Raw genomic sequence first — 26,976 nt, 5'->3', positions numbered from 1 at the left:
AGTGGTTGGTTTTAAGTTGGAATTATCGACAGTATTTTTCAGTGGACATTGAAAATTGTTCTGCAACTAGCTGTTTGGCTTCACAATGGAATCAGTGGCAGTACAATACAGTGGTGTTGGAGCACTTATTGGAACTCTGTGGTAATTTTGTTTTCCAGACACCAGACAGACTTCAGTCCCTCAAACATTATGTCTTGCACATTCTTCAAGTTCCATTTCCTCCAGCGGAGTTTGTTTTAAGGGAGTTATGGTCCGTGGTGGCTACGATCACCCTCGTTCCCACAGCTCAGTTACACATGCGGGTACTCCAATGGACTTTGGTGGTCTAGTGGTAATTTCTAGAGGTACCATTGGCACATCCTGTTCGTCTATCGCGAGCATGCACAGATTCTCTTTTTGGTGGATTCAGTCTCCGAAACTTCTTTGCGGTCGCCCATTTATTCTTCCCTCCCCTCTGACCACAGTAACCACGGACGCCTCCCTACTCGGGTTGAGGGGGGGGCGGATTGCTTGGGAAGCACAGTTCAAGGCACGTGGTCTTTCTGCGAGACCCAGTTGCATATCAGTGTCCTGGAGATGAGGGTGGTGCTATTGGTGTTGCAAACTCTTCATGCCCATCTTTCCCTAGGGACAATTGCCATCCATACAGACAATTTGTCAGTAGTCTGGTATATCAACAAACAGGGGGAACCAGGTGTTATCCACTTTGCCACAAAGCCATGAGAATGGGGAGTGGGTGGTCTCCACCAGCTGTTTTCTGGTGGCAACAGACATTCCTGGGAGGTACAACATTCTAGAGGACAGGCTCAACAGGTCTATCCTGATGCCTTACGAGTGGTCTCTGAATCCTTCAGTAGCGAACCAGATCTTTCTAAAGTGAGGTCAGCCTTGCTGCGATCTTTTTGCCTCTCCTTCCAATGCAAATTGCAGTGAGTTCTTTGCTCTGAACCCCATTCCGAGGGAGTCCCCCAGAAATGCTGTAGTTCATACTTGGCCCTCCGGTCTTCTCTGTGCTTATCCTCCACTTTTCCTAATCCCAAAACTCATTCAGAAAGCACAATGGCTGGGGAGCTCCGTCATCCTCATTGCCCCCTTCTGGACTTGCCAAGTATGCTTCCCTTCTCTGTGGTCTCATGTAGTGTGTCCTCCCTGGACGTTGGATCCGTTCCAGATCAGATTTCACATCCCCCAGGGATTCCACATCCAGATCTGGCCAGTCTGAAGCTCACTGCATGGCTGCTCCAGTTCCCATGGTAGTTAGGACTCTCAGGCTATCTTCGCTGATTAAGAAGAGTTTGGTAGCGGCTCATAGATCTTCCATGAGGAAATTTTATTTGAGTAAGTAGAAACGTTTCTCAATTTGGGCATCTCAACACGATTTGGATACCTTCACTGCTCCGGTTCCTGTTATCTTAAAGTTTCTGGCAGGCATTTTTCAGCAGGGTGCCAGCTTCTCTGTGGTTAAAGTTCAGCTGGCGGCTATTTCTAATTTCCACATAGGGGATAATTCAGCTTCTCTAGCCTCTTCTAAGCTTTGTAAAGCTTTTCTGAAGGGTACTTTTCTTTTTAGGCCACTGATCAAGGACCCTATGCCTCCTTGGGACATTACTTTGGTCCTTCAGGCCTTGGTTTCTTGCCCTTTCAACCCGCTGCTTCATTGGATCTGCAGTTCCTGTCTTGCAAGAGCTTTCTTGATTGCTATTATTTCAGCTAAAAGAGTGTCGAAGCTTCAGGTCTTATTGATTAAGCCTTCTTACATGATCTTCCGTAAAGACAGGGTATCTTTGCACACTAATCCTTCCTTTCTGCCGAAAGTGGGCTCATGATCAAACGTCAGTCAGGTTACCAACCTCCCTGTCTTCTTTCCAAGCTTTCAAAATAAGGGAGAGTATAAATTGCACCTGCTGGATGTTCATAGACAATTGATTTTTTTACTTACACAGAACAAAGGCCTTCCACAAGTCCGATCAACTTTTCATTTCCTACTCTAAGCCCTTTTTAGGGAAACCTGTATCAAAACTCACCATTGCTCTTTGGATTTCTCAGTGTAAACTCTTGGCATATTCAACCAAAGGATCGTCTCTGCCAGGTCAAGTTAAGGCACATTCTGCTAGGTCTTTGGCTATTTCAGCTGCTTTTTGGTCCAGAGTTTCCCATTTGGGCATTTTCACATACTTTTGTCTACCATTACAAGTTGGATCTTCTCTCCAGAAGTAGAGCCTTTGGCTCCACCATGTTACAGAATATCCTTCCATGAGGGCCTCCCTGGTGTTTGGTAGCTGGAGACTCTCTTCCACAAGTTGAAGAGCAAATGAAGACGACAACTTCAGATAATGAAGTTATGTACTCACCATAATGTTCCGTCTGAGTTCTTGCTCTTCATTTGTCTTCAGCCGTCCCTCCCACCTTCCCCCTACCTTATATGGGCTGTCTGGTGGTCTGGCTTGAAAAGACATGGCCCTTTTTTTGGCAAAAATGCTAATTCCTTATGATACTATCTTGGGTATTGTGCCAAGGCATAACGCATTGTGTCAGGTTGGGTTGCTGTGGTGGGCAGCAAACTCAGTCTGAAGGGAGGAAGGAGACAGGGACATTATGGATAGGGGAGTAGCTTGGAGTTTGGATCTGATGCTGGAAAAATTCAGCCAAGTCTGATCCGTCCTGGATCCATGTTCCACAGTTGAAGACAAATGAAGAGCAACCACTCAGATGGAATGTTATGGTGAGTACATAACTTTTTATGACTCTTAAAGAATTCACAGGGGCTGCCTTTTGCTTACCAGCAAAACCTCCAACATGCGTTTCAGAACTGTTAAAGAAAATCTACAATAAGGCTTTTGAATTCAGTAAATTGGTGTTTTTTGTGTGCTTGAGTTTTAGAAATGAAAGCAGCAAAAAGACCTCTGCTCATAAATTAGAAAACTGGAATTTTAGGTACTAAGGCCACTCAGAAACATTGACTGACATTTGTGTTATACACCTCATCTCCCATCTATTAATCTTAATTTCTTTTTAAGTAGCAATGTTGAGACATATTTTAATAGAAATGCTTAACCTTAAGAAACAAGTTTTGACATACTATTTTTCTTGATATAATACAATGTTAGCAAATGACAGTGCAGTGCATTTTCAATGGAACAAAGACTAATGGGGGGGGATAAGGAGAGTTTGTACAAAAAATTTAATATTGCATGCAAGCATTGCCTCTGTTTGCAAAGGTCAACCTTCAAAATAGCTGAAAAAATCAGATATAAGAAATTTAAGAAACAGGGCTAACATAACACTTTCCTTATCTGAAAATGCAATGCATATTTAATATTGTGGAACGTGGTGGTCTGAGGGTGAACATATTGCATCTCTGAAGGTGTGTGATTTGAAACTTTTTTTCTATCCTGACTCTTCAATATTCACACTCTGTGATCGTTACTATCTGATCACCTACACCATGAAAACACACTTAGATGATTATATCATTGACTTCAGGAAAAGGAGAACAAATCACCCAGTGCTCAGAATCAGCGGTGAGAGTGTGGAGAGGTTTATGAGCACAAAATTCCTGGATGTACGCATATCAGAAGATCTGTCGTGGTCTGGAATTACCAGCCAACTAGTCAAGAAAGCACACCAATGCCTCCACTTCTTAAGAAGGCTAAAAAAAAAAAATAAGCTTATTCCTCATATTCTCTCCACCTTTTAAAGAGGTGCAGTAGAGAGCATCCTCACCTGCAGCTTCACAGTGTGATTTGGAAGCTGCACAGTTACAGAAAAGAAGGTGCTACAAAGAGGTGGTGAGGGTTGCAGAGAAGGTAATGGATTGTAGTCTTCTATCGATATAACATCTTTATTTTGCAAGAAGCATCCGAAAGGCCACCAGAATGATACAGGACAACATGCATCCTGCACATGGACTATTTAAGCATCTGACATCGGGAAGGAGATATCGCAACATGCGTTGCAGGACTACACGATTTGATAAGTTTCTACCCTAAAGTGATTAGACTTCTGAACTCCGGCACTAGTCCCAGGGGTCTGACTCTGAACACATAATAAGTCAATTTTTATTTATTTGTGCAATATATATATATACTTAAATATTACACTTGTTTGGACTATATGTATTTATTATAACCCTAATAGTCAGTATTATTTAACTCACTCAAGTGCAATATTAGACAGATAACTTGGGCATTTCAATCTGTGGTGCATTTTGTATTACTTTAAATAGGGCAGTGTATTTTTTTCATATATGAGTGGTGTTAATGTCTGTGTTCTTTCTTGTGTGTATTGGGAGTAGTATTGTATTTGTTAGTTATGTTTATTTCTCTACTTGTATGTGTATTTTCCCTTTCCTTTATAATCTCAAGAATTGAGCTGATGCATGAAATTTTGTTTAGGCTACATGTGTGTAGTTCTAAATGACAATAAAGTTTACTTTAACTTTGACTGAGATGTCTGGAGCAGCTAAAGGTTTATAGGGTAGGTCTCTTGACTATTTAAGTTTCTGCTGTGTTACACATACCAGTTTTGTACCTGAATGAAGTTTGATTCTTACCTCAAAGATTCCACATCAAAACAAAGTCATGGCTTGTCTGTTCAACTCCTATTTCACTGAGTCTGTAGCTTCCCTGCTCAGTAATTCTGCCACCGATAATTTACAGCTTAGTCTAACCCAAATGTTCAGCCAACCCAAACAATTCTCTTTCAAACCAGTCTGAACTTACTTCATCCAGAAACTCTTACTAAAATTAAAACCTACTACTATAGCCCCTGTCAAATTTTCTCCGAATGTCAGAATTGCTGCTGGCACACTAACCTACCCCATTTCCATCCTAATAAACTGCACCTTTAAAGAAAATACTGTCCCACAAAACTCCCCCTACATAAATGTGAGCCTTGCAAAGAACTGTCTGGTAGTAGTCCATAGCGATTCTGTCATTTCTGTCTTAAAATTCTTGAAAATTGTATCCACTCTGCCTCTGGACTATATCCTAGGCCACAACCTCTCCTCCCCTACACAGCATGGCTTTAGACCCTCTCACAGCACCTCTACAGCAGTGTTAACTTTCACCATCATAATTAACCAAAGTAGAAGTTGTGACAACCTGTTATCCACACTTTTCATTGAGCTATCTAAAGCATTTCATACCATCAGCCACCAGAAACTCTTGCACAAACTTAACTTACTAGGTCTGACAGACTCAACATTCCACTGGTTTCATAGCTACCTAACTAGCAGATCTCATGCTGTAAAATGGCAGAATGACTATCTTTCCTTCCTTCCTTCCTTCCCATCTCAGAGTTTAGCAAGATTCCATACCAAGTCTGTAAGTATTCAGTCTCTTCATAAATGACTTCCGCACAGTATATGACCATGCATCAGTTGTCCATCATGCATATGACTGTATAGACACTATTTAGCTTTTTTCCAGTGAAACCTGAGACTCAAAAGATCTCAATTCCTTCTCAGTCCCAAATAAAACTAAACTTACGCTGTCCCCCAAAACAGTTTTATGATTAAAAAAAAAAACTCTTCTGTCTAAACGCAAAGAATAATACTAAAATTGAACTTGTATCGCATTCAAAAGTACTAGAAATCCCTGTAGGCGACCAACTAAAAATTAGCTAACATATTCTGCAAGTGTGTATGTGTGTCTTTCGGCTTTTCCCGGTTAGGGGTCGCCACAGCGGAACTCCGGTCCGCTAATGATTGGCAGTTGATTTTTACGTACCGGCTTTCCAGGCCTGACGCACAACCTTCAACGAAGGTATGCCCATTCACGCATGTCTCCACGCAGAAGACGCTCTAGCTGAGAATCGAATCGGATGTAAAGAATTAAAAAAAATAAACATCAAAACTAGGTAGTCCCTATAGAGCAAAACCTTTTACTAACTGATTCAGCTTGGATAACCGTAGCCACAACCTACTTACCTCCTTTTCCCAACTTTTCTGTATGCCTGTGCAGTGTTAACAAACTTATCACCTATCGTAATATCTAAACTTGATCGGTGCTACAACAAAAATAACAAAATTTGCTGCAAATCTGCCCCATAGAGCCCACCACTGCCTGCCTCTTTAACAAAAAAAAAAAAAAAAAAAACAGTAGCTTGAGAACATTCTCCCACACACGCACTTATGCTTAATTACTTGTAATATACAAACTGATATGTAAACCAAATTGATATCCAAGTCTTACTAAGTTCATCCACCCCTGCTCTCCTGGTTGAAAAGTATGATCTACTAACAAACTATTAGTCACCATTACCAAGTTAAAAAAAAAAAAAAAAAAAAAAACATGCCGGGGACACACTGTGCTCCAACTGTGTGTCCAAAAATTGAAATTCTGTACCAGCATCCCTTAGACAAATTAACAATCAAAAATCCTTCAAAGTTGAACTCAAACAGTACCTGACTAGAATAGAACATGGCTCTGCTCCTGTGATACCTCAAGCTAAGCTCACTTTCGAAAGACTAGCTCTTAACCATGTATCTTTCAGGTATACAGCGTGTATTAACAGTTATCTACATAGATTCATATCCTGTCTTAATTCCACAAGCTGCACCACAAACTCTGTAACATTACTGTATTTGTTTTTTAAATGCAGTAACAACTGTGTAACTATGAATATTAATGAATTGCGTGATTCAACTGTAATGCTTTTTTTTTACGTCTTAGAGAATATTATTGTATTCTGTTGGAAAAAATGTACTGTGATTTTCTCCCCAGGCCTCTACTTCCCAGTCAGACTTTACTGGTAAACAAATACAGCAGTCAGTTTCTGTCATGTCATATTGTTTGATCTTGTTGAAGCTGAGGCTCACATCATCAGCAGAAATCAAGACACGGTGGTTGAAAATAGATCATAAGTGGACCTCCTCCTAAGATTGTTAAATACTACAGGCCCAATGATTAAGCTGGGAGCGTTGGATGACAGTATACATTTTAGAGGTGGTGTAGTTTAGATGGAGTCAAACAGTGCTGCCTTCTAAACAGATCTGGAACAATTAAACCAAATTAGGAGCAAACCTCAAAGATGGCATATTATCCAGAATGCAGCCATATCCTTTGAGCAGTGACAGTGCAGCAGTGGAGGCACTGAACATATTTAACTAGACATTGACTCAGATCATTATCTTTTGGAAGTCAAATTCTGGCTTCATTTCAGACCACCAGTTACAAAGGTTAGAATATTGTCTTCTTCTTTCGGCTTTTCCTGGTTAGGGGTCACCACAGCAGATCACCTGTCCGCTCATGATTGACAGTGGAGTTTTATGGTGTCGAGTTGTCAGCCCGGCACCCAGCCTTCCACAGAAGGCACACACGCATACACGCACTCATGCTTATGGCCAATTTAGAGTGTCCAGTCCACCTGCAGCATGTCTTTGGGATGTGGGAGGAAACCCACACAACCACAGGGAGGACATGCAGACTCAGCACAGAAGGCACCTAGCCGAGAATCGAACCGGAGAACCTCTTGCTGTGAGGCGGCAACGCTAACCGCTGCACCACCGCAGCCACCCTAACTGTTAGAATACTATGATTTGACAAATTCAGAGGTACAGTAAATAAAATAGAAATGGTATGTCCCACTGTGAGACAAAGAGCTGAAAAATGGTCAACAGACCTTTTTTGTTGACTTAGTAGAAGTCAATTGATAAAAAGTAAAATCCTGGAGTTTCCAAATTACCAGTACAAACATAGTTCACTTATGTCTTCTGTGGTATTGAGAGAGAATCTGGATGAAAAAATAGAATAGCATTGTTCCTTGCAGAAGCACCTTTTCAAACATCAAGACTTTTGACTTCTTGATTCCAAAATGGTGGTCGTCTAGGGAACAGCTTGTGCACAGAGCTCCTTACCTCAATTACAATTTCTAGGATTCTACATACCTCGAAAAGAGCTACTTTACCTCCATATCTTCGGAACTTTCATTACCTTTGCAGTGGGCAATATTCAAAACAGCCTTTCATCATTTCTGGCTCTTCCACAGTGTTATTTCCACAAGAGATCCAGGGAGGCCTGCTTCTACTTGAAATACTTCTAACTCCACATGGCTAAACAGATAAAAATGACAAATGACTCTACTACAATGGATATACAAACAACAAAAGCCAAATCCTCAGCAATTTTTTCACCTGAAAAGATGTTCTTTCAAAAGACAGAGAACAAATAAACAAAATGTGGAGCCTATTAAAAGCAATATTAACACCAAAGAAGATTCCAGCTTTCACATGGATGAGCTGAAACAGGCCCTTCAACCCATTCATTCTGCCATACAAAGTTTCTCGGAACAACTTTCCACTTTAGGAAAATCCATCAATCAAATATTGGACAGAGTAGACACACTTGAACAAAAAGTACAATCTAATGACTTTTAATTACAGTCCTTATCGGATGATCTGCGTACAAAACAGCTCTTATATCGGATTTACAGACAAAACTTACAGATCTAGAAGCTAGAAGCAGACGTAATAATATTTTAATAAGAGGCCTCCCAGAGAACTATGACAGTCAAGGCTTACTTGTTACAACAAAGCAAATATTTGAATCACTTCTCCACTCAGAAGGTGAAAAAATGTAATAATAGAGAGAGATAAAAGTCAAGATGCCTTAGCACAAAGCTACTCAATTTCCAGACTGCTCAACAGATTCTATATGCAGCAAAAAATAAAACTTCATGGAACAACCACAAATTAACCTTTTCACAAGATCTACCCATGTCTATTAAGGAGAACAGACAACATCAGATTTCAAATGCGCTTTCCAAACACACTGATCTTCTTTCAAAATGACATTAAATATACTGCAACCTCTCAAAGTGAAGCAAAAGAGACTTTCCTTAAAGTATTTAACAAGGTTCCTGAAACTTTATAAACTCATAAACTTCCAATACAGCGTTTCAGCAGATTTACCCCTCATAAGCTCAGTTTACTTCACGGAGGGCTCAGTGACAGCGTCGCTCACTAATCCAGCTTCAACACAGTCCGCTTAGCAGGTTTAAAACTGTTTAAAATGCTTAAAACGCTCTTTTTTCCTTTCTAAGGCAGATCCACGTGTCAAGCAAGGAACGATCTTCTACGAGGTTTCCAGTAGGATATCTATTGCTGGGGACTCCTTGGGCGTGCGCTTTAAGGTTCGACTCCCATCAATCGCTTACAGGCTTTTTATTATGTAACATAATGTTCCTGCATACTTTTATGGATCATACTTACATAGTTTAGCATAAAAACAGTTTTTATTTCAGGGGCACCTTAGTTACGCTTAAGCGGGATTATTATGGTCTGTTTAACTTCCTTTCCCCATGTTGTATAAAGTATGTATTGTAAATGCATAAATAATTACACTAACACACGCTTAAGCATACATTTATCTAGCAACACAACAGATGTCAGTAAAAGATATTTAGTTTAACTGCAGCAGGATGTCACAGTAAGAGTAACTAGATAAAATCATAAATATAGCAAACTTTGTTCATATGAAGTAACCAGTATTTGGTCACATACATCTAAAGAAAACTATATGATAGCACTTACATATTTTACTACACTGTCTTCCTGTTTTACTGAATTGGCTGTAGTCTACAGATATATAAATATGTATGCAGAGTTGGATAATAAAGGAATATTTATGTGTAAAATGTCAACAGGGCAAGGTGTCCTCAGAGTTAGACATAAGGCTGTAAAACTAACTTAATGATAACTAAAAACATGCAGTAAATAGTTAAGAAGGGATTAAAGACCCATTTAAACTTCAATCAGAAAGTCCTTCCGGTAAACAGTAATCACAGAAAGAGGGAGGGTACAAATAACATAACAAGATCCTTAGTCTTAAATTAGCTCTGTTATTAGCAAGTCTGTTCAGTGTAAATACATTTTGTCCAACAATATCACAAGTATTCATTCTGTCTAGCTCCTTAATCATTTACAACTTCTATTATACTGTTATAGTCACTAGTAACATGTTCTTGTATCGATAAAGCTGTATCATAAGGCTTTAGTGGTGTGCCAATTTTACAGTGTACCTGTTATGTTTGTGACTCCATATGAATGGTTATTATTAGTACTAAATCTGTTCTGTATGGAATCCATAAATCTTCATTTCTCATATGTATTAAGTTTAAGCAAACAGGCGTACATATGTATATTTACTTAACTTGCCATATAGTTATTTGTCATACTAGTAGGAGTATTATTCATATATGGATGCTATATGTGCACTGTAGTAGGGATCTAGTTTGATAATCTTTTGATGAGATTTTCTTTGTACATATGTATAGAATTGTTAGGTTTTTTATGTTGTTTTTTGTACTCTTCTTCTAAGGGGTTCGGTGGGTAGGCACGGCATGTCAGAAGGAGTACTTTGCTACTTTCTCCTCTACATTCAAACTTTTACAGACACAAATCAGATGTGGATCTCCATCTTTTTTCTATTGCAATTATAGTGCAGACTCTTTTCAACACACATTAATCTATTCATATCTAATATTAAGACTCCAAATATATAATGTTTCTTACACCCTGTTTAGGATTAACATACATGAGTTGTCTGTTGACTTGGAATATCAAAGGCTTTACAAAATACTGCTAAAAAAAAAACTGCTACTCCACCTTTGTTTTAAATCCCAGGCTAGTATCTGTTTTCTCCAGGAAACTCACCTATCTAAAGAAGAGTGGGAGAATGTAAAAATAGAAAATGGATTAGGTCTATAATAAGTGCTGGTGATGGCACAAATTGAGGGTGTGGCCATTATAATTAAGAAACAATTCCAGGAAGCTATTAATGAATTTAAATCTGATATAAATGGCAGATGGTGTTACTTCACTTCTACGCTCCCAGACTCCTCCAAACCAATTCAATTTTCCTGAACCTATATGGACCATGCTCTCAACAACAAACTTTTATTTTAGAAATTTATAATATACTAAACTCATTTCCAAATTACTTGTTCATAGTAGGTGGGGACTGGAATGCTGTAATAGATCCTAGTCTAGACCGCACCAGCAACTCCTCCTCTTATAACTCTTCCTTCTTTATAGCCCTAGAGGAACTTATCTCAGATTTTAATCTTATAGACACCATTACTTTCAGTAATATTTCACCAAAGAAAATCTATATACTTTCTACTCTAATTGCCACAAATCTTGGTCACGTACCAAAGAGAAAATCTATATACTTTCTACTCTAATTCATAATCTTGGGTATCGCTAGACTTCTTTTCTAATTTCAGACACCCTTTCTAAATTCAAAAATACTTTCAATATTGAACCCCGATTTCTTTCTGATCATGCAAAAATCTCTCTCAAAATTACATTCCATTTCCCCTGCTTTTTTTTTTTGCTAACTGGACCTTAACAATAACTTACTAAATAATAAAGATATATTAAATAAAATTAATAACATACTATCGGATCTGGATATCAATCTTACAAAGTCCAAAATTCCTCCAGACATCCAATGGGCGGCTTGCAAAGCTGAAATGAGAGGTTTTTTTGATCAGTAAAGCCTTTCTTAAAAAACTCAACATAAAAAAAAAAAAAGATTTTATCCTTAAAACTCATCATCTTTAGAAATAAATCAGAGATTCCCCAGACCCAAAAACTGATGAATTGATCAATACAACTTTATTTGAACTTCACTCAAAATTATTCCTTACAGGAACGCAACATATTCTGAATGGGCACAAATTCCCTCAAGAACTTTGGCAAGAATATTAAAAACAATAACGGTGCTCCAAGAATATCCACCCTTCATTACCAAGGAAAATCTACAAATCAGATTCTGAAATAATACATTTATTTTTGAATTATTTTCAGATATTTATAGTAAAAATGAACGTAACACTCTCAAACCTCAGATGGAGTCTTTCCTTAACTCCATTAATTTCTCTCTTAAAGCTAATCAAGTTTCACTCTTATCCTTCCGCACCCGATTTGACATTCAAGAAATACAAAACATCATAAATAACCTCAAAACAGGTAAATCTCCGCCCTGATGGCTTTACCACTAACTTCTTCAAAGTTTTTGCTCAAAACCTCCTCCATTCTATTAAAAGTCTTTAACTGTATTATAAAGAAGGGTATTACTGACCTCCATTGGAACAACTCAAAAACTATCTTATTAAAACAAACAAGATAAAGCAGACCCACATAATTATAGACCAATCTCGTTAATAAATGTTGACATTAAGATTTTTGCTGCTATTTTAGCTAACAGACTACAAAAGATACTTCCATCTTTAATATCTCCTGACCAAGCTGGCTTTATGAGCAATAGACACACATGGGACAATATCCTAACCTTGGATTCCGTAATACAATTTACCTTAACTCTGGATGCATCTAAAGCTTTTGACAGAGTCAATTGGGATTTTTTGTTTGCTACTTTGTCCCATTTCAACGTGAAATCCTTCTCGGATATGATTAGAATACTCTATACAAACTCTCACATACCTATACATAAATAAACAGAGATCCAAGCCAATATTGATTACTAATGGAACAAGGCAGGTGCCCACTTTTCACCTTTCTCTTTAACCTTTTTATTGAGCCCTTTTTCTATATATCACCCAAAATACCCACCACAATATCCTAAAATCCTAAATACCAGCTTTTGCAGATGATCTAAATCTATACTTTCAATTTCCCAATTCAGATCTAAAATTTTGATGCCATCAGGAACTTCTCTATTGCCTCAGAATACCAAATTAATAACAAAAATCACATATCTTCCCAATCAATCCTAATGCTCACAAATCTTTCTATTTTCCTGAGTCTTCTTTCCAAATAACATATAACATTAAATATCTAGGTATCCACTTTGAACATAACCAAGCTTCCATGCTTCAAAACAACCTACTAAAAACATGGTCTACTATACATCAAGATCTACAAAGATGGAAACTTCTGAATTTAGCTTTCTTGTCCAAAGTAGCAATAGTGAAATGAATGTCCTACCCAGACTTCTATATCAATTCAATTCAGATATGTTAGTCCTAATAATTTTTTCTCCAAAATTAACAAAGACTTAGCTAAGTTCATCTGGTTCCTAAGTCAGTTAGGATCTCTTACTCTTTTATCCACTATTTCTATGAACAACTGTAATCTAGCCGCATTCTGAAAACATAAAAATCAGCTTTTCAAAGCCTTATTAAAGACATCAAACTTGAAAATATCCTACCTTCTCCAACCACTTCATCATAATCCAAATCTCAAGATCAATAATGAAATGCTTGACCTCACTAAATTCCCTCTCATCAAGGATCTTAATATATGGGATATCCTCAAATATAGGTCAAAACCCTTCCGAGCTACGGTTAATTCTTGGGACCAATAATAAATACACAGTTATTCTCCGACAATTAAGAGATTATACTTGCACAACCTTTCAATTTCTCTCCTAATCTTCAGGAAATCAACAAACTAGTCGAAATTATCTCTGTAGTCTCGAGCACTAAAAAAACAACTTCATCCTCTTACAAACTATTGAATACCTTGCTATACAACTCAAATTGTCTCTTCTCCAACTATTGGAATAACCTTGGCTCTCCTATTACAGAGGATCAAAACTCTTAGCCATAAAATCTACCTTAGAACTCTCCCTCTTTAAGAAACTCTTATATACTCAACTGATGCTAAACAATAACTCTTACTACACCCCTGTAATACTTAATAAATTTAACCCCAACTCATCCCCCTCTTGTACTTGTTGTCCTTATCCGAGGCGGATCTATTACACATTATGTGGTATTGCAGCCACTCTCACAAACTCTGGTGCTCTCTAAAAGTCCGTCTGCAAAAAATGGGTTATTACACCTCCACACTTTCGTGGGAAACAGCCATTCTTCATATTCCTACCTCCAAATTGTCTAAATTACAACTCCACATTTTAATTATTCTTTGTTCACTTATTAAACTATACATCACTAATAACTGGTTGGATCGCACCAGACTTTGTTGGAAAGGTTTCAAAGAGATGGCTTATAAACACATTTCAGCTCATAAATTCATTATAAAGGGTCCCAAAAAGAGAGCCTATTTTAGTAATTTATGGAAATATCTTATAGATTTAATCCTTAGTGAATAACTCCCTATCCATGCATTTAGTGCAATATGTATCCTTACTCCTGTTAATTAATGGAGATCCACTGTCAACTCAATCAATGTTATTTTTCCTACTTCCTGTAATACTCCTGTAGAGGTTTGGTAGCATATTATTTTGTAAATATTGTATATAAATGTTTTTGGCTAGATTGATTACAATGCTTTCCTTGTGTTTTTCTTTTTCTTCTTTTATGTACCACTGTTAAACTGTTTTGATACTCACAATATTCTGTAACAATTCAACGTATTATTTTAATGTTCTTAACTGCAATGTTTTCCATTTTTCTGTATGCATTGTTTCATATTATGGAAAATAAAAGAATTATTTGAAAAAAAAAAAGACTTTTGACTTCTTGTCTGTAGTAGAAGAAAATCAAACATGAAATGTTATGGAAAGCAGCGGAGACCATCAGAGCCTCCCTTACAAATACTGTTAGGTAGAGGGCAGGCTTTAAAACCCCTGCACCTCCCACCTACATTGTAAAGTCATGCCAGTGGTAAAGCCTTAGAGTTTGCAGATGACCAGTCGCGACACTGTTCTTCAGTCTTTACATTAATATTGAGATGACATTAGGCTGGAAGAAATGAAGAGCAGTATTGCTAAATGAAGCACCTACTCAGACAGCAAGACTGTGGATTGCAGGTCTTTACTATGTTGATGCACAACCCTGACATTGAGGCAAATTGTTGAATTGAGGTGAACCACCTTTCAGCAAAAGGAAGGCTTTAAAAACCCATAGCCCATCCTAGTGTATAGTCAATTTAGTGGTAAAATCCTGGAGTTAAGATGTCCAACAGAAAAAGCCATCTAATTTCTTCAGGGATATTCAGATGGCATCACAGTAAAACAGTAAAAGAACAGTGTTGCGTACTGAAATGACCATTCAGATGGCTAGAATGTTCACTCCTAGTCTATCACAGTAAGAAACCAAATTTAAGTGTTGCAACAAGCAGTTTAAACAAGTAGAAGTACATGTAACAATATTATTCTTAGTATTAACAGCAAACAAGCAAATAATCTTTTAATAAATAAATGTGCAATGTGCCAAGGTTTGCTTATTAAAAAAAAGTATTTTTTGAGATTAACAAAAACTTTAAGCAAATTGTCAGTAGTGGATTGTACAGATGTGGATCCTGCAACCAGTGTAAGTTCATTTTGTACATGGAGAACATTAATTTGGCAGGATATCCAAAAGTCATTGCCCCCCGTGGTTGTTTTGATTGTCATGTCATGTCAAGGGGTTGTATGTTTGATGAAGTGCTCGTCTTGTCCTTGTTTTTACTCTGGTAAAACTGAGCCAGTGTTGCGAAAAAGAATTTATAGACCTCTGTATGTTGTAAAAAGGTGATTTGACCAATATCTTGTACAAGCAACCCTAAGGATTGTGTGCAAAATAAAAGGTTTTTATTTATTTATTTATTTTGCTTTGGAAAGTGTAGTCCCAGATTCAAAGGGGGGGAGGTAGCATGCCAAACTTGAAGCCAGGGAGCTTCCTTGTCAGATTGTACTGGATGCCTTTAAGCCCCCAGGCATAAATGATAAAGATTTCAGTGAATAACCTATTAACTCTTAAAAAGGCTAAATTGTGATTTCTATTACTTTTTAGTGCAAAAACATGTATTTCTGGTGTGCAGGTAATTTAATGTTTATTAACTGAATTTTTAGAATTTTGCTGTAATGTATTTGTGTTGTATAGTTTGAAATATTTGCACATTCATGTAATAAACTTTTTGGCCACATGGTGGCAGTGGACAAGTTTATAAAAGAAGAAATGGTGAGTTAATGTTTAATCTGAAGTTCCTGTTTTATGTTTGGAATGAAAGCGCTCATTAAACCAGTGTTCTTGTGGCTACCTCTCTTGGCTGGTGATTTTTTTTATATAGAGAGGCTCTAACCAGTTTTCTGAATTAAATGTATGACAATGTTGTTGTTGGTCTTTCTGCTTTTTCCCGGTAAGGGGTCGCCACAGCGGAACTCTAGTCCGCTAATGATTGGCAGTAGATTTTTATGAAATGCAGAGGTGCCAGCTTAACGAAGGCACGCCCATTTACGCACGCATGTCTTTCGAACGCTACCCAACTGCGGGGAAGACATGCAGACTCCACACAGAAGGCACTCCCAAGCCAAGCCGAGAATCGAATGGGAGAACCTCTTGCTGTGAGGTAACAACGCTACTGCTGTACCACCACGGAATAATTAATTGTATGACAATAATATACTTTATTTTTTTTGGGTTCCCTGTAGTCTGCTGGCCCATTCATTCCTCGGAAGACCAGAGCTATTCCCTGCCTATTCATTGTAGAGAGGCACAAGACAATCAAAGTTGCCCTCAAGCTAGCATCATCAGAGCTCCTCTTCTGTGAGTTCCTAACCCTGTTTCCTAGGTGCTAACAAACACACCCCATGTCCTCCAACAATGTATGTGTGTGTATTGCCACAAACATGCTTGATAGGGCTTACCTACCTTTTACCAGCTTTGCAGAGCAAAGCCCATGTCAACCCAGTGAACAGCTTCTGTGACCTACAAGCCCCTACATAAAAGGGAGCAAATTAGATGACTGCTAGGCCACCAGTCCCTCCCTCAGAAAGGACATTATGGTACTGCCTCTCATCTGGCTGTCTCATTACATGAGCTTCATCCCTCAACACCACAGAGCCTGGCTGTATAATATTTTGCTTCCTTTTACCAGTACATAAGTCTCATTTAATAAGTCTAGTTTTCTGAATGTTGGAGGAGTTGCTGCTCTTTAGACCAATACAAGCCAGCACTTTTTGATTTTTAACGTGGAAAGCACAGATATTTTATAGTGCATGGTTCAGAAAAAGATAAATCAGTTAAGTGCTAGAGTGGCACGAGACCCAACCTTAATAAATGTTAAGTGCCCCCTGCTGAAGTTGTTTAGATTGAGTCCTGTGCTAGGCAGTCAAATTTGCCAGTACAGATCAATAAAAGGCAGTGGCAGAAAAAAAGATTTGGCTCTGCCTGCTGTCAGTATCAATAAGGCGTCTCTTCCTCTTTTAAAAACTAAGAAATTTACTAGAGTAATAGGATACGTGTTCATCTGCATTTTCTGAAGGATAAGAAGTCTGAAACCTAAGTGTATGTCATTATTCAGTGTCTTCATTCATCCATGATTTGTGTGAAAACCACAGAGTTTGAGGAACAGGCCAAGCAAATGAGGCAAAAATTTGGACATTCTATGAAAATCTGAACAGTTTATAGGTATGGCAAGTTGAGTGTAAACGTTAGGGGACTGTGTGTTAAACTACCTGACAGTGCTGTAACTAGTAGTACATGGAGCAGATAAAGCTCAATGCTCTGTAAAGAATTATGATTGGATCTCCGATTATTGTGTTCTCAACATGGATGCCAAAATTCACCTCTCAAGCTTTGCACTTGAGGTGAATTTCTTAGCATCTGTGTCTCAAACATATATTAAAGGGGTAATGATAGCAGAACTGATCGTAATAATCCTATGTATTTTGGGTTTGTATTCTGTGCTGGTTGTTAGTGTGGTTGTAAATATTTATGTATGTCAAGACATTTTTTTAAATATATAATACTATATTAATACAAGAAGGTATCACTGGTATCTTCAGGTGTACGGAAGCTGATATGCTATTTTATAAGATGTTGCATAACCTTAACCTGGATTTCTTGTGACTATACCTCTCAAGTGTACCTCATTACTAGGAACGTACCTCATTTGGGGTTTTAAAAAGTTCATGTTCCTCGAAGTTCCACATTGAAAGGGTCTGACACATTCTGTATTAGGAATTTTTTAACCGATATACGCAGTAAATAGAAAGGAATCATGTTAATTCATTAAAATATATTTTTTATAAGTAAAAACAGCATAGTTTAAACATTCTATGACCTTCCTAGTTGAAGTAGTTAGTAAGCAGTTAGTATGCTCCACATTTTGCCCATTTGTTCCATATTATGAGGGCTGGTGTTCCTCATTTTGGGGATGGAAGGTTGAGAGCTATACTGGTGACCACACTTTATGAAACATTTCCATAAAATGAAAATGGGCATAGAAGTGGTGCTAATAATTAATAGATAGATGTCAGACTTTATGGTGTTTGGGTGGTGTAGACTAGTGCTTTACTCATACAGGCATGCTCATTTGTTGTTGAACAGTAACATGTTTTTATTATTATTTCTGAAGTGTGTTCTGATACTGCAGCTGGCTAGCTACCGTGTAGCTGTCCATATTCTCATTTCATCATCTTTCAGTCTTTCCTTCCTCTCTCCAAGCTGCTGTGAGCCCTTCTGGTGACTTGTGCATCAGTGCTATCTCACATAATGTCACATACTATATTCTAGGACCCTGATGAGCTAAAAAGAAAGGGAACATATAGCATGTTATTGGAGAGCATTTAAGTTTTCCAGTGCAGAAGGTAGCCAAAAACTGGTGGTGATTTCAAAAATGAACTCAAGATGAGGTTTGTATCCAAGAGAGTCGTGAGCCACTGGAAAACTTATCCTGAGGGATTAGTGAGGTTATACAAGTTAAAGACCTTTAAAGAATTTTAACTAGGTTTATTTGATTTATCTATCTTCATTACTCTGGGTAAGAGGATTATATCACAAGGAACATTTTTCATCCATGATTTTGCTACATATAAGTAAGTGGAGAATATCTAAGCAAAAACACTTAAGGTATTGTTACTACTTAGTAAATAGAAGGAAATAATACCATTAAATGAAAAAAATGTAGCATACAAAGAAGAGTACACCTTCCATTCTGCTGCTGTATTATGGACCTATCTGTTTCTGCACACAGTTCGAGTTATTAGGTTATCCCAGGTGCCTGAGTGACAGAACTCACATGATTATAGGAGGCTTCAGCAAAGTGATATGGTTGTGGTATGTTAGCAAAACGTCAGAGAGTAGGGGGAGTCTTAAAGTTGTGTAGAAGGGAATTTATGAGAAGATAATTGATGAGTAAAGAATGCAGCAATACATAGCTATATAAAACCTTGCTGACTGTGTGGGAAACTTTGTCTGTTTTAGGCAAGAGTTCAGAGGCTTCTAAATGTGTCTGGTTCTACACATATATGAAGATGTATGCACTTTCCAGTGTTTGTTTGCTTATAAGTGAACATTTGTCTTTATCAGCTATTATTGCTACAACAGCATCTTATTCTTACCCCATTTGTATTATTTAACAAACTGTTATTTTCCTTTACTAGTAATTGAATATTTCTCTCCTTTCTTAAGTTGATTATTGTGGTGTTGCAGGCCAAAACTATAGTTGAGGAACATTTTTATTGAAGTTGCTGTATGAACTGATAGTACAGAGGCAGGAGTCTGTGGTCTGAGAGTGATAATTGGGCATATTGATATCTAACATTCACTTTTAAATTTTTCTGTTCCAGGTAAGAAAGACATTTTTTCACCTGGTGTTTTGTGATTTTTGCTTGAAGTTCCTATTCCATGGTTTCCGATGTCAAACGTGTGGCTACAAATTCCATCAGCAGTGCAGCAGTAAAGTCCCAACTGTTTGTGTGGATATGGGCAACATGCATAAAGTGTAAGTAGCATAATGTTGTACAAATGCTATATTCCAATTTCTTTGAGGCAGCCTAAGTCGATGCTACATAAAGAATAATCACCAACAGGAAGGGATAACATTTACTAGTGTTGAATTTCCTCTAAACTGGCATGTTTTAATTCAACAGAAGGGGGTGGCTGTATTTTTTCAAATTTATTTCTTATCTCCACTGCTAGGAAAATTGTATGTGTTCTGAGGCTTTCAAATAAGTTTGTTAGCTAAACTTTTTTGGGGGGGTGGAGATGTCGTGTAAATCTTTCCAACATTTCAACATCCATTCCAGCCCAGCAGCAAGCCTTCAGGGAATACCTTTCATGATCTCTATTTTTCTTGCTTGGAGACAAACATGAGATGGAGGGCACCATGATTTATTGGCATTAAAAAAGAAATTGAGTTTGCTTAAAAATCGAGGTTAAAATGGATTGCACAAGTGTTTGTGTGTTTGTGTGTGTGTGTATTAGTTATAATATACATGTGTGTGCTACTTCCTGTGCATAACATTTAATGCCCTCTGCTTTCATTTGCTTGCTGTGCAACCTTGAACAAGTCATGTAACTAGATAGTGCTTTGGGGCAGTTGGGAATTTCTGCTAGACTTCTTAATGGTTTCCTGGACTGCATATGTAGTAGTGTGTGTGTGTGTGCGCGCGTGTGTATAATATAAAAAAAAAATATATATATATATATATATATATATATATATATATATATATATATGGGACTATGTTGTTTTATCGAAATTTCAAAACTCTGAAACCCATATGGCCAAGACCATATAATTGAAGTTTTGAAACTACAACTAAAACATTAAACCTAAACAAAAAGCTTCAACTTTACGTTTTTGCAGGGAGCCAAGGCCCCCTACACCCTCCATACCCCATGCTACTTAAATATGCCAACTCTGAGATCGCACTACAGTGAGGAAATGGTAAATCTCCCATTCAGCGCTCTACGACAATCTCAGTTAAAAGTGTTCTAAGTTTCAAAGCTTCGACTGTGTGTGTGTGTGTGTGTGTGTGTGTGTGTGTGTGTGTGTGTGTGTGTGTGTGTGTATATATATATATATATATATATATATATATATATTATATATATATGTATATATATATATATATATATATATATATATATATATACACTATACTCTGTTATCGTCTACTCAGAGGCGATCTCTGCTTAACATACAAGGCCATGTCAAACCCTGAGCTGTTGGACATGCTCCACTTAAAGAAATCCCAGTCCCTCAGAGCCACACACTCCAGGGATGTAAACCTTGTCATTACAATGAACAAAACATGCTGGAGGGATAGGTTCCTCACCCAGAGACTTCCCATACTCTGGAATAGACTGCCCATACATGTCAAGCAGAGTGTCTCCTTGGCCCTCTTCAAAAAGAACCTTGATGATTGGATGGGAGATAGGAAATTCACCCTGGGAATCACGTCTGTCGCCCTGCTAGACAGTGGTCCAGGGAAGTAAATATTGTGGGAAGAAATATCCAGTGAATTGTTATGGTTAGGCTTGTATAGTCCCTAAGACCGATAGCCTAGTACCAACCTATAATATATATATATATATATATATATATATATATATATATATATATATATATTTATAATATGTATCTATATTTACATAGGTCGTATACATTCAGTGGCTTAGCTTCACATCTGTTCTCCTGGGGTTTTCACTTGTTTACTGAGCCAAAACAGAGGTGGGTGTCCTTGCACCTACATTGTATTGAATTCCAAGGCTCCTGAGGCTCCTGTGAAGCTACAAAAATACCCAAGTGCCTTTTTGGATTTTTTTTTTATCATTTATCGCACTTGTGTTGATGTTGTTCGTGTTTCGCTGTTGCAGTCATTACATTTGGGTAATCTGCTGGCAGGTTGCCCTCAGTCAGCCTGAATTCCAATGTCTTGGGTCCTGCATCGGTTACTGTCTTCTCTTCCATGACGTCAGGTCATCAGGGGTATAAAACATGCAGCCGACACCATTTTCTTTAGTCTTTCTTGCCATGCGGTGCCTGAAGCAGAAGCATTTTGCAAGTGCCGGTCAGCCAACTACTGAAATATTCGAGTTTGAGTTTCAGAACCTAAGTCTTCACTAAAGCTAAGTACCCCATTTGGGGAAACTTTTTTCTTGCTTTTTACCAATGTCAGAAAAAGTTAATTGTATTACTTGTGGGAAGCAAATACCTCATAAGGATTTCCATTTATACTGTATTTCTTGCCCTGGCCCTGATCACAACGTGCCTGGCCATCGGTTTTGTGCTAGGTTTAAACAACGCACTATTAAGCATCGGTATATTTTTGCATCTAAGTATTTTGGAAACAGATTTAACTACCCTGAAATGTCGTCGGATAGTAATCTGACTACCGGAGTACATAAAAAACGCAAAGAAAAAAAGGCAGTCGAGATCCAAAACCGATGACGAAGCTTCTCCTAAGCCAGTCGCTGGTTTGCCGGTACACAGTGAGGCACTTTTGCAGCCCCTGATACCCGCTACCTTCGAGTCGCAGGCCTCTACCGACACCCATGTGGAGTCCGGCATGCCGCAAGATACTCAAGGTATTGGACCGACGGATGTATCTTCCTCGGATGGGTCCGGCTTCTGAGGGTGTATTTAGATCTCAACATTTATATATCAAACCAACGACAGCTGCAAAACCAAAGGCAAAGACAACTTTTAAAACTAAAAAACTGACACCTGAGCCAAGTGCACAGGTCTCTATGCCTAAAAAAACAGATGGTCAAAATGGCTGAAGACCTAATTACCTTGATCAGGGGTACCCATCCCCCTCAAGATAAGAGGCCTAGGCAAGACACTGACTATGAATCTTCAGATCAGGTTTCTATTTCTTCTGATTGTTCTTCTTATCAGGAATTATCTATACCTCCCTATGAGGATTCTGATGCTGAGGAGTCTATTCCATGTACATCTCCTCCAGAGGATTATTCATTTGGAGAAACCTTGCATACTTTGAGGGAGCATTTTCACTGGGAGAGTCAAGACTTCTCAGAATCAAAAAAGAGGCTCAGGGATTTCCTCCTTCTCCCTCAGCACAAGCATTTAGCCATTACCCCTGTTTTAGACATTGTGGATGATATGTTTTCGGTGTCAAGCTTGACCCCTGACTCCCTACCTCCGGCTCCCAGTAAGCCTGACCGATATTACAGGGTCCCTGACTCACATAATTTTTTATTTAGAAACCCTGCTGCTGACCCTGAAACTATTTCACAGGGTCCAAAGGGAGTTAAGGCCTCAACAGCAAAAAAAGTACCCCCTCTGACAGAGATTCAAGTGCACTAGACAGATGGGGAAAAAAGGTTTATACATCCACAACCTTGGCAGTAAGGGACTTAAACTGTCAATTTCACATGCTTAAGTACCAACAACATGTTATGGGATTGCTGAAACAGAAAATGATGTTGATTTCAGAATGTGCAGAAAATAAAGAATTGCAGGAATTGTTGCATGCAGCTGAACAAGTTGGAAAGCATACTTTGCAATGTAGTTTTGATTCCTTAGAGGCCTCCTGCAGGGCCGCAGTTACTGGATCTGTGATTAGGAGGCATGCCTGGTTAAAGGAACAAAATTTGCATGATCATGTTAGAGCTAAATTGCTAGATGCACCTTTACAGCATGACTCTTTGTTTGGTATTAAGGTAGAAGAGGTTTTAAAGAAAATGGAAGACAAAGCTAAGTCTATGCAAACTGTTAGACTTCTTACAAGTGCAGCCACCAAGATTCAGTAGACACTGGCCTACAAAAAAATTGGTCCTCTCCTGTGTCAGACAGAGCTCAAAGCGGCAAATCCAGATGCCCAAAGGGTTCCAGATACCAGGCGCAAGATTCATACAGGTCAAAGCAATGGGCACATCTACCTCCAAATCAGGGGGAGATGAAGCGCAAACCTACAGAAAACAGTCCCAATGACATCCATCTGCCTACACCAAGCACTTATCTTTTGACAGCAGCCTTAGGGGAAAAATTAGCACTCTTTGCTCAAAATTGGCAGTTAATAACCCAGGACAAGTGGGTACTAAACATAGTATCACAGGGATACAGATTCCATTTCCACACACTGCCAATGGCAAACAGTTGGCCAGATCTGCCCAAAAATCAACGGGCAAAGGCACAGAAACAGGTTACGTCCCTCATGGATATGGGGGCCATTCAACCAGTACCAGAACAGGAAAAAGGACAAGGTTTTTACTGGACTGTTCTTGGTACCCAGAAAGGACAAGACCTGGCGGTCAATACTGGATTTACTAATTCTCTGCACTGCCTTTTGGCTTATCTACTGCGCCCAGGGTCTTTACAAAGTGCCTGGCACCAGTAATTGCATTTTGCAGACAGAAGTAGTATACAAATATATGATTACTTGGACAACTGTTTCATTCAAGCAGAGAACAAGAGGACACTCTTCTTCGACATCTGGCATTTGTGAAAAGGCTTTTAACATGCCTAGGGTACACTATAAATGAAAAGAAATCACAACTGTTACCCTCTCAAAAAATAACATTCCTGTGTGCAAGCTTGAATACAACTGCCCAGATGGCTTACCTTACGCCAGACAAACAAAGGCTACTGACTACTTACTTCAAACTGATGGCAACAAAAACCCAGTCTTCTGCAAGACAAATTCTGAAGGCTCTTGGCTTCATGGCATCCTGCATCCTACTAATTCCATATGCAAGACTGCATATGAGGAAACTTCAATGGTACCTAAAAAGTTTATGGAGTCAACATTTACAGAGTCTGGAAACAATGGATGTTCTTCATCTCACATTGCTGCAGTCCTTACATATGGGTAGTCCGCTGTCCTCGGTCGGCCCGAATACCAAAGTATTAGGCTGACGTCGGTCATGGGCGCTCAGGTCTGACATCAGAGCATCAGGGTATAAAAGCGCATGACCGACGTCATATCCCCAGTCTTTTTTGCCGCATGGTCCGATGCAGAAGCAGCGTTGCGAGTGCCGTTCGGCGTTCTGAAATTTTCGTATTCTGAGTTTCAGACCGAAACCAAGTTGGACTAAGTACCCCGTTGGGGAATATTTTTGTTTTTTCTTGCCTCAGTTAATTCCGGATGTCAGAAAAAGTGAATAATTGTATTTCTTGTGGGAAACAGATACCGCATAGGGATTATCACTCTCTTTGCATTCCTTGTTTGGGACGGACCACGTAGTCGGGTGTCAGTTTTGTGCTAGGTTTAATAAGCGCACTATAAAAAGAAGGTTAGATTGTGCTAGGTTAGTCTTTGGTAAGCGGTGTAATTATAATATGCCGTCGGATCCTCTGACCGGCTTCCTAAGAAGCGCAAAGACAAATCCTTGAAACCTAGACAGGTTGATTCGTCCGCCTGCAACAGGAGTTTCTATGGTGGGCAAAGCCCTGCCACCAAAACATGGCACGGCCCTTCACTCTACCCCCTGCCAGCCAAACCTTAACAACAGATGCATCAGATTATGCCTGGGGGGCCACATGGCAGGAAGATGCATTCAGGGCATATGGCCACCAAAACAAATGCATCTACATATCAACCAGAAAGAGATGCTAGCTGTTTAGAATGCCCTAACAGCCTTCAAGGACTTACTTCATCTAGGACAATTACTGATAAAGACGGACACCACCACAGTCATGTAGTATATAAACAAGCAAGGGGGCACACACTCATACCTCCTTTGCAGATCAGTCATGGCACTGTGGGACACAGCTTTGACCTACCAAATACATCTTCAAGCTCAATTCCTGCCAGGAAAACAAAACACTCTGGCAGACGATTTAAGCAGGAAACCTTGTGGATCCTCACGAGTGGAAACTAAATCCACAAGTCTTCCGCATGATAACCGAGAAATGGGGGAGCCCAGACATAGATCTATTTGCCTCTCCTCAAAATTATCAACTGAAAAGATTCTGCACAAGGGTTTATCACAGGCAAGCATGGAAAGTAGACGCCCTACCCTTCAGTTGGAAAAACCTATCAGTTTACGCCTTTCCTCCTCTGCCTCTTCTACCCAAGGTCCTCCTAAAAGTCAGCAAAGAGAAGCCAAGGATGAGATTAATTATCCTGGAATGGCCCCACCAATACTGGTACCCAATCCTAAGGAACTTGTCTCAATACCCAGCTTGGACCTTGCCTCAAACACCACAACTACTGTCTCAGCAAAACAATCAGATCCTGCACAATCAATTACAGACTAAACCTGGCAGCATGGCTAATCAGGTAATCATACAAACAACACCTCTCAGTAAAGCTGTGATGGATGTCATTTTGGAAGCCAGAAGGCCTAGTACTAGAAAATCTTATACTGACAAATGGAAGAGATTCTGTGCTTGGACTCAAGCACAAGGAACTGATACAGCAGAACCAAATATTCCTCAGATATTACAGTACTTAACTGAGATGCTTGACAAAGGCATATCTTTTTCATCAATCAAAATCCATGCCTCTGCCATTTCGGCTCATTACAGCACAGAGTCACCAATCTTTTCTCATCCTTTACTAAAGCAGCATCTTAGAGGAGCCACAAATTTAAGCCCCCCTAGAAGAACACCATTACCTGCATGGGACCTCAATTATGTGTTGGAAAAACTCACCCTGCCTCCATTTGAACCAGCTGCTACTGCTGATGCAAAGTTCTTATCATGGAAGACAGCTCTGCTACTAGCAATTACTTCAGCAAGAAGAGTTTCAGAGCTACATGCCCTCATGGCTGTAGAGCCTTTTATCATATTTTACCCGGCCAGGGTGTCTCTGACGACAAATCCTACTTTTATGCCTCTAAGGTGGTTTCCAGTGTGGCTCTTAACCAAACAATTAATCTGCCACCTTTTTATCCAAATCCGCAGAACAAAGGGGAGAAAATTCTGCATTCCTTGGACGTTCACAGACAGCTAAGATTCTGCTTGAGCAGGACTAAAGCTCTAAGAAAAACTGAGCAATTACTAGTGTCATATGCTGCAGGATCAGAAGGCTATTTCAAAGCAGACAATTTAAAAGTGGATAAGCCACTGCATCCGTTTCTGCTACTTACACCATGGTAAACCTGTGCCCAAGGGCATTAGGTCTCATTCCACCAGAGCTGCAGCTACTTCAGCAGCCTTTCTCAGAGTACCACCAACCAAAGACTGTTCACACCTTTACAAAGCATTACCATTTGTCTCTCTGCTCTAAGTCCAGGGCAGGCTTTGCCACTGCAGTGCTGCAGGGCCTTATATCCGCGCCTAATGCTGTTTAGCTCCAGCCTCCCAACCACAGCTTTGGGATTCTACCCAAATGTAATGACTGCAACAGTGAAACATGAAGAACA

General features: G+C 39.0%; 1 protein-coding gene across 2 annotated transcripts in view; it reads left to right on the top strand.

The window, feature by feature from the left end:
* Positions 1-26,976, top strand: part of ARAF (A-Raf proto-oncogene, serine/threonine kinase) — a 1,692,569-nt gene that overhangs the window by 421,879 nt on the left and 1,243,714 nt on the right. For both annotated transcript variants that reach the window (XM_044080303.1, XM_044080302.1), the window contains exon 3: positions 19,485-19,639. In XM_044080303.1, coding sequence (XP_043936238.1) covers positions 19,485-19,639 — 155 coding nt within the window. The remainder of the gene's footprint in view (positions 1-19,484; positions 19,640-26,976) is intronic.

The sequence above is a fragment of the Protopterus annectens genome, chromosome 8.part0 (assembly GCF_019279795.1).
Source record: "Protopterus annectens isolate FY-2018-M chromosome 8.part0, PAN1.0, whole genome shotgun sequence".
Lineage (NCBI taxonomy): Eukaryota > Metazoa > Chordata > Ceratodontiformes > Protopteridae > Protopterus > Protopterus annectens.
Note: the sequence above shows the minus strand (reverse complement) of the source record. Positions and strands in the feature narration are given on the sequence as shown.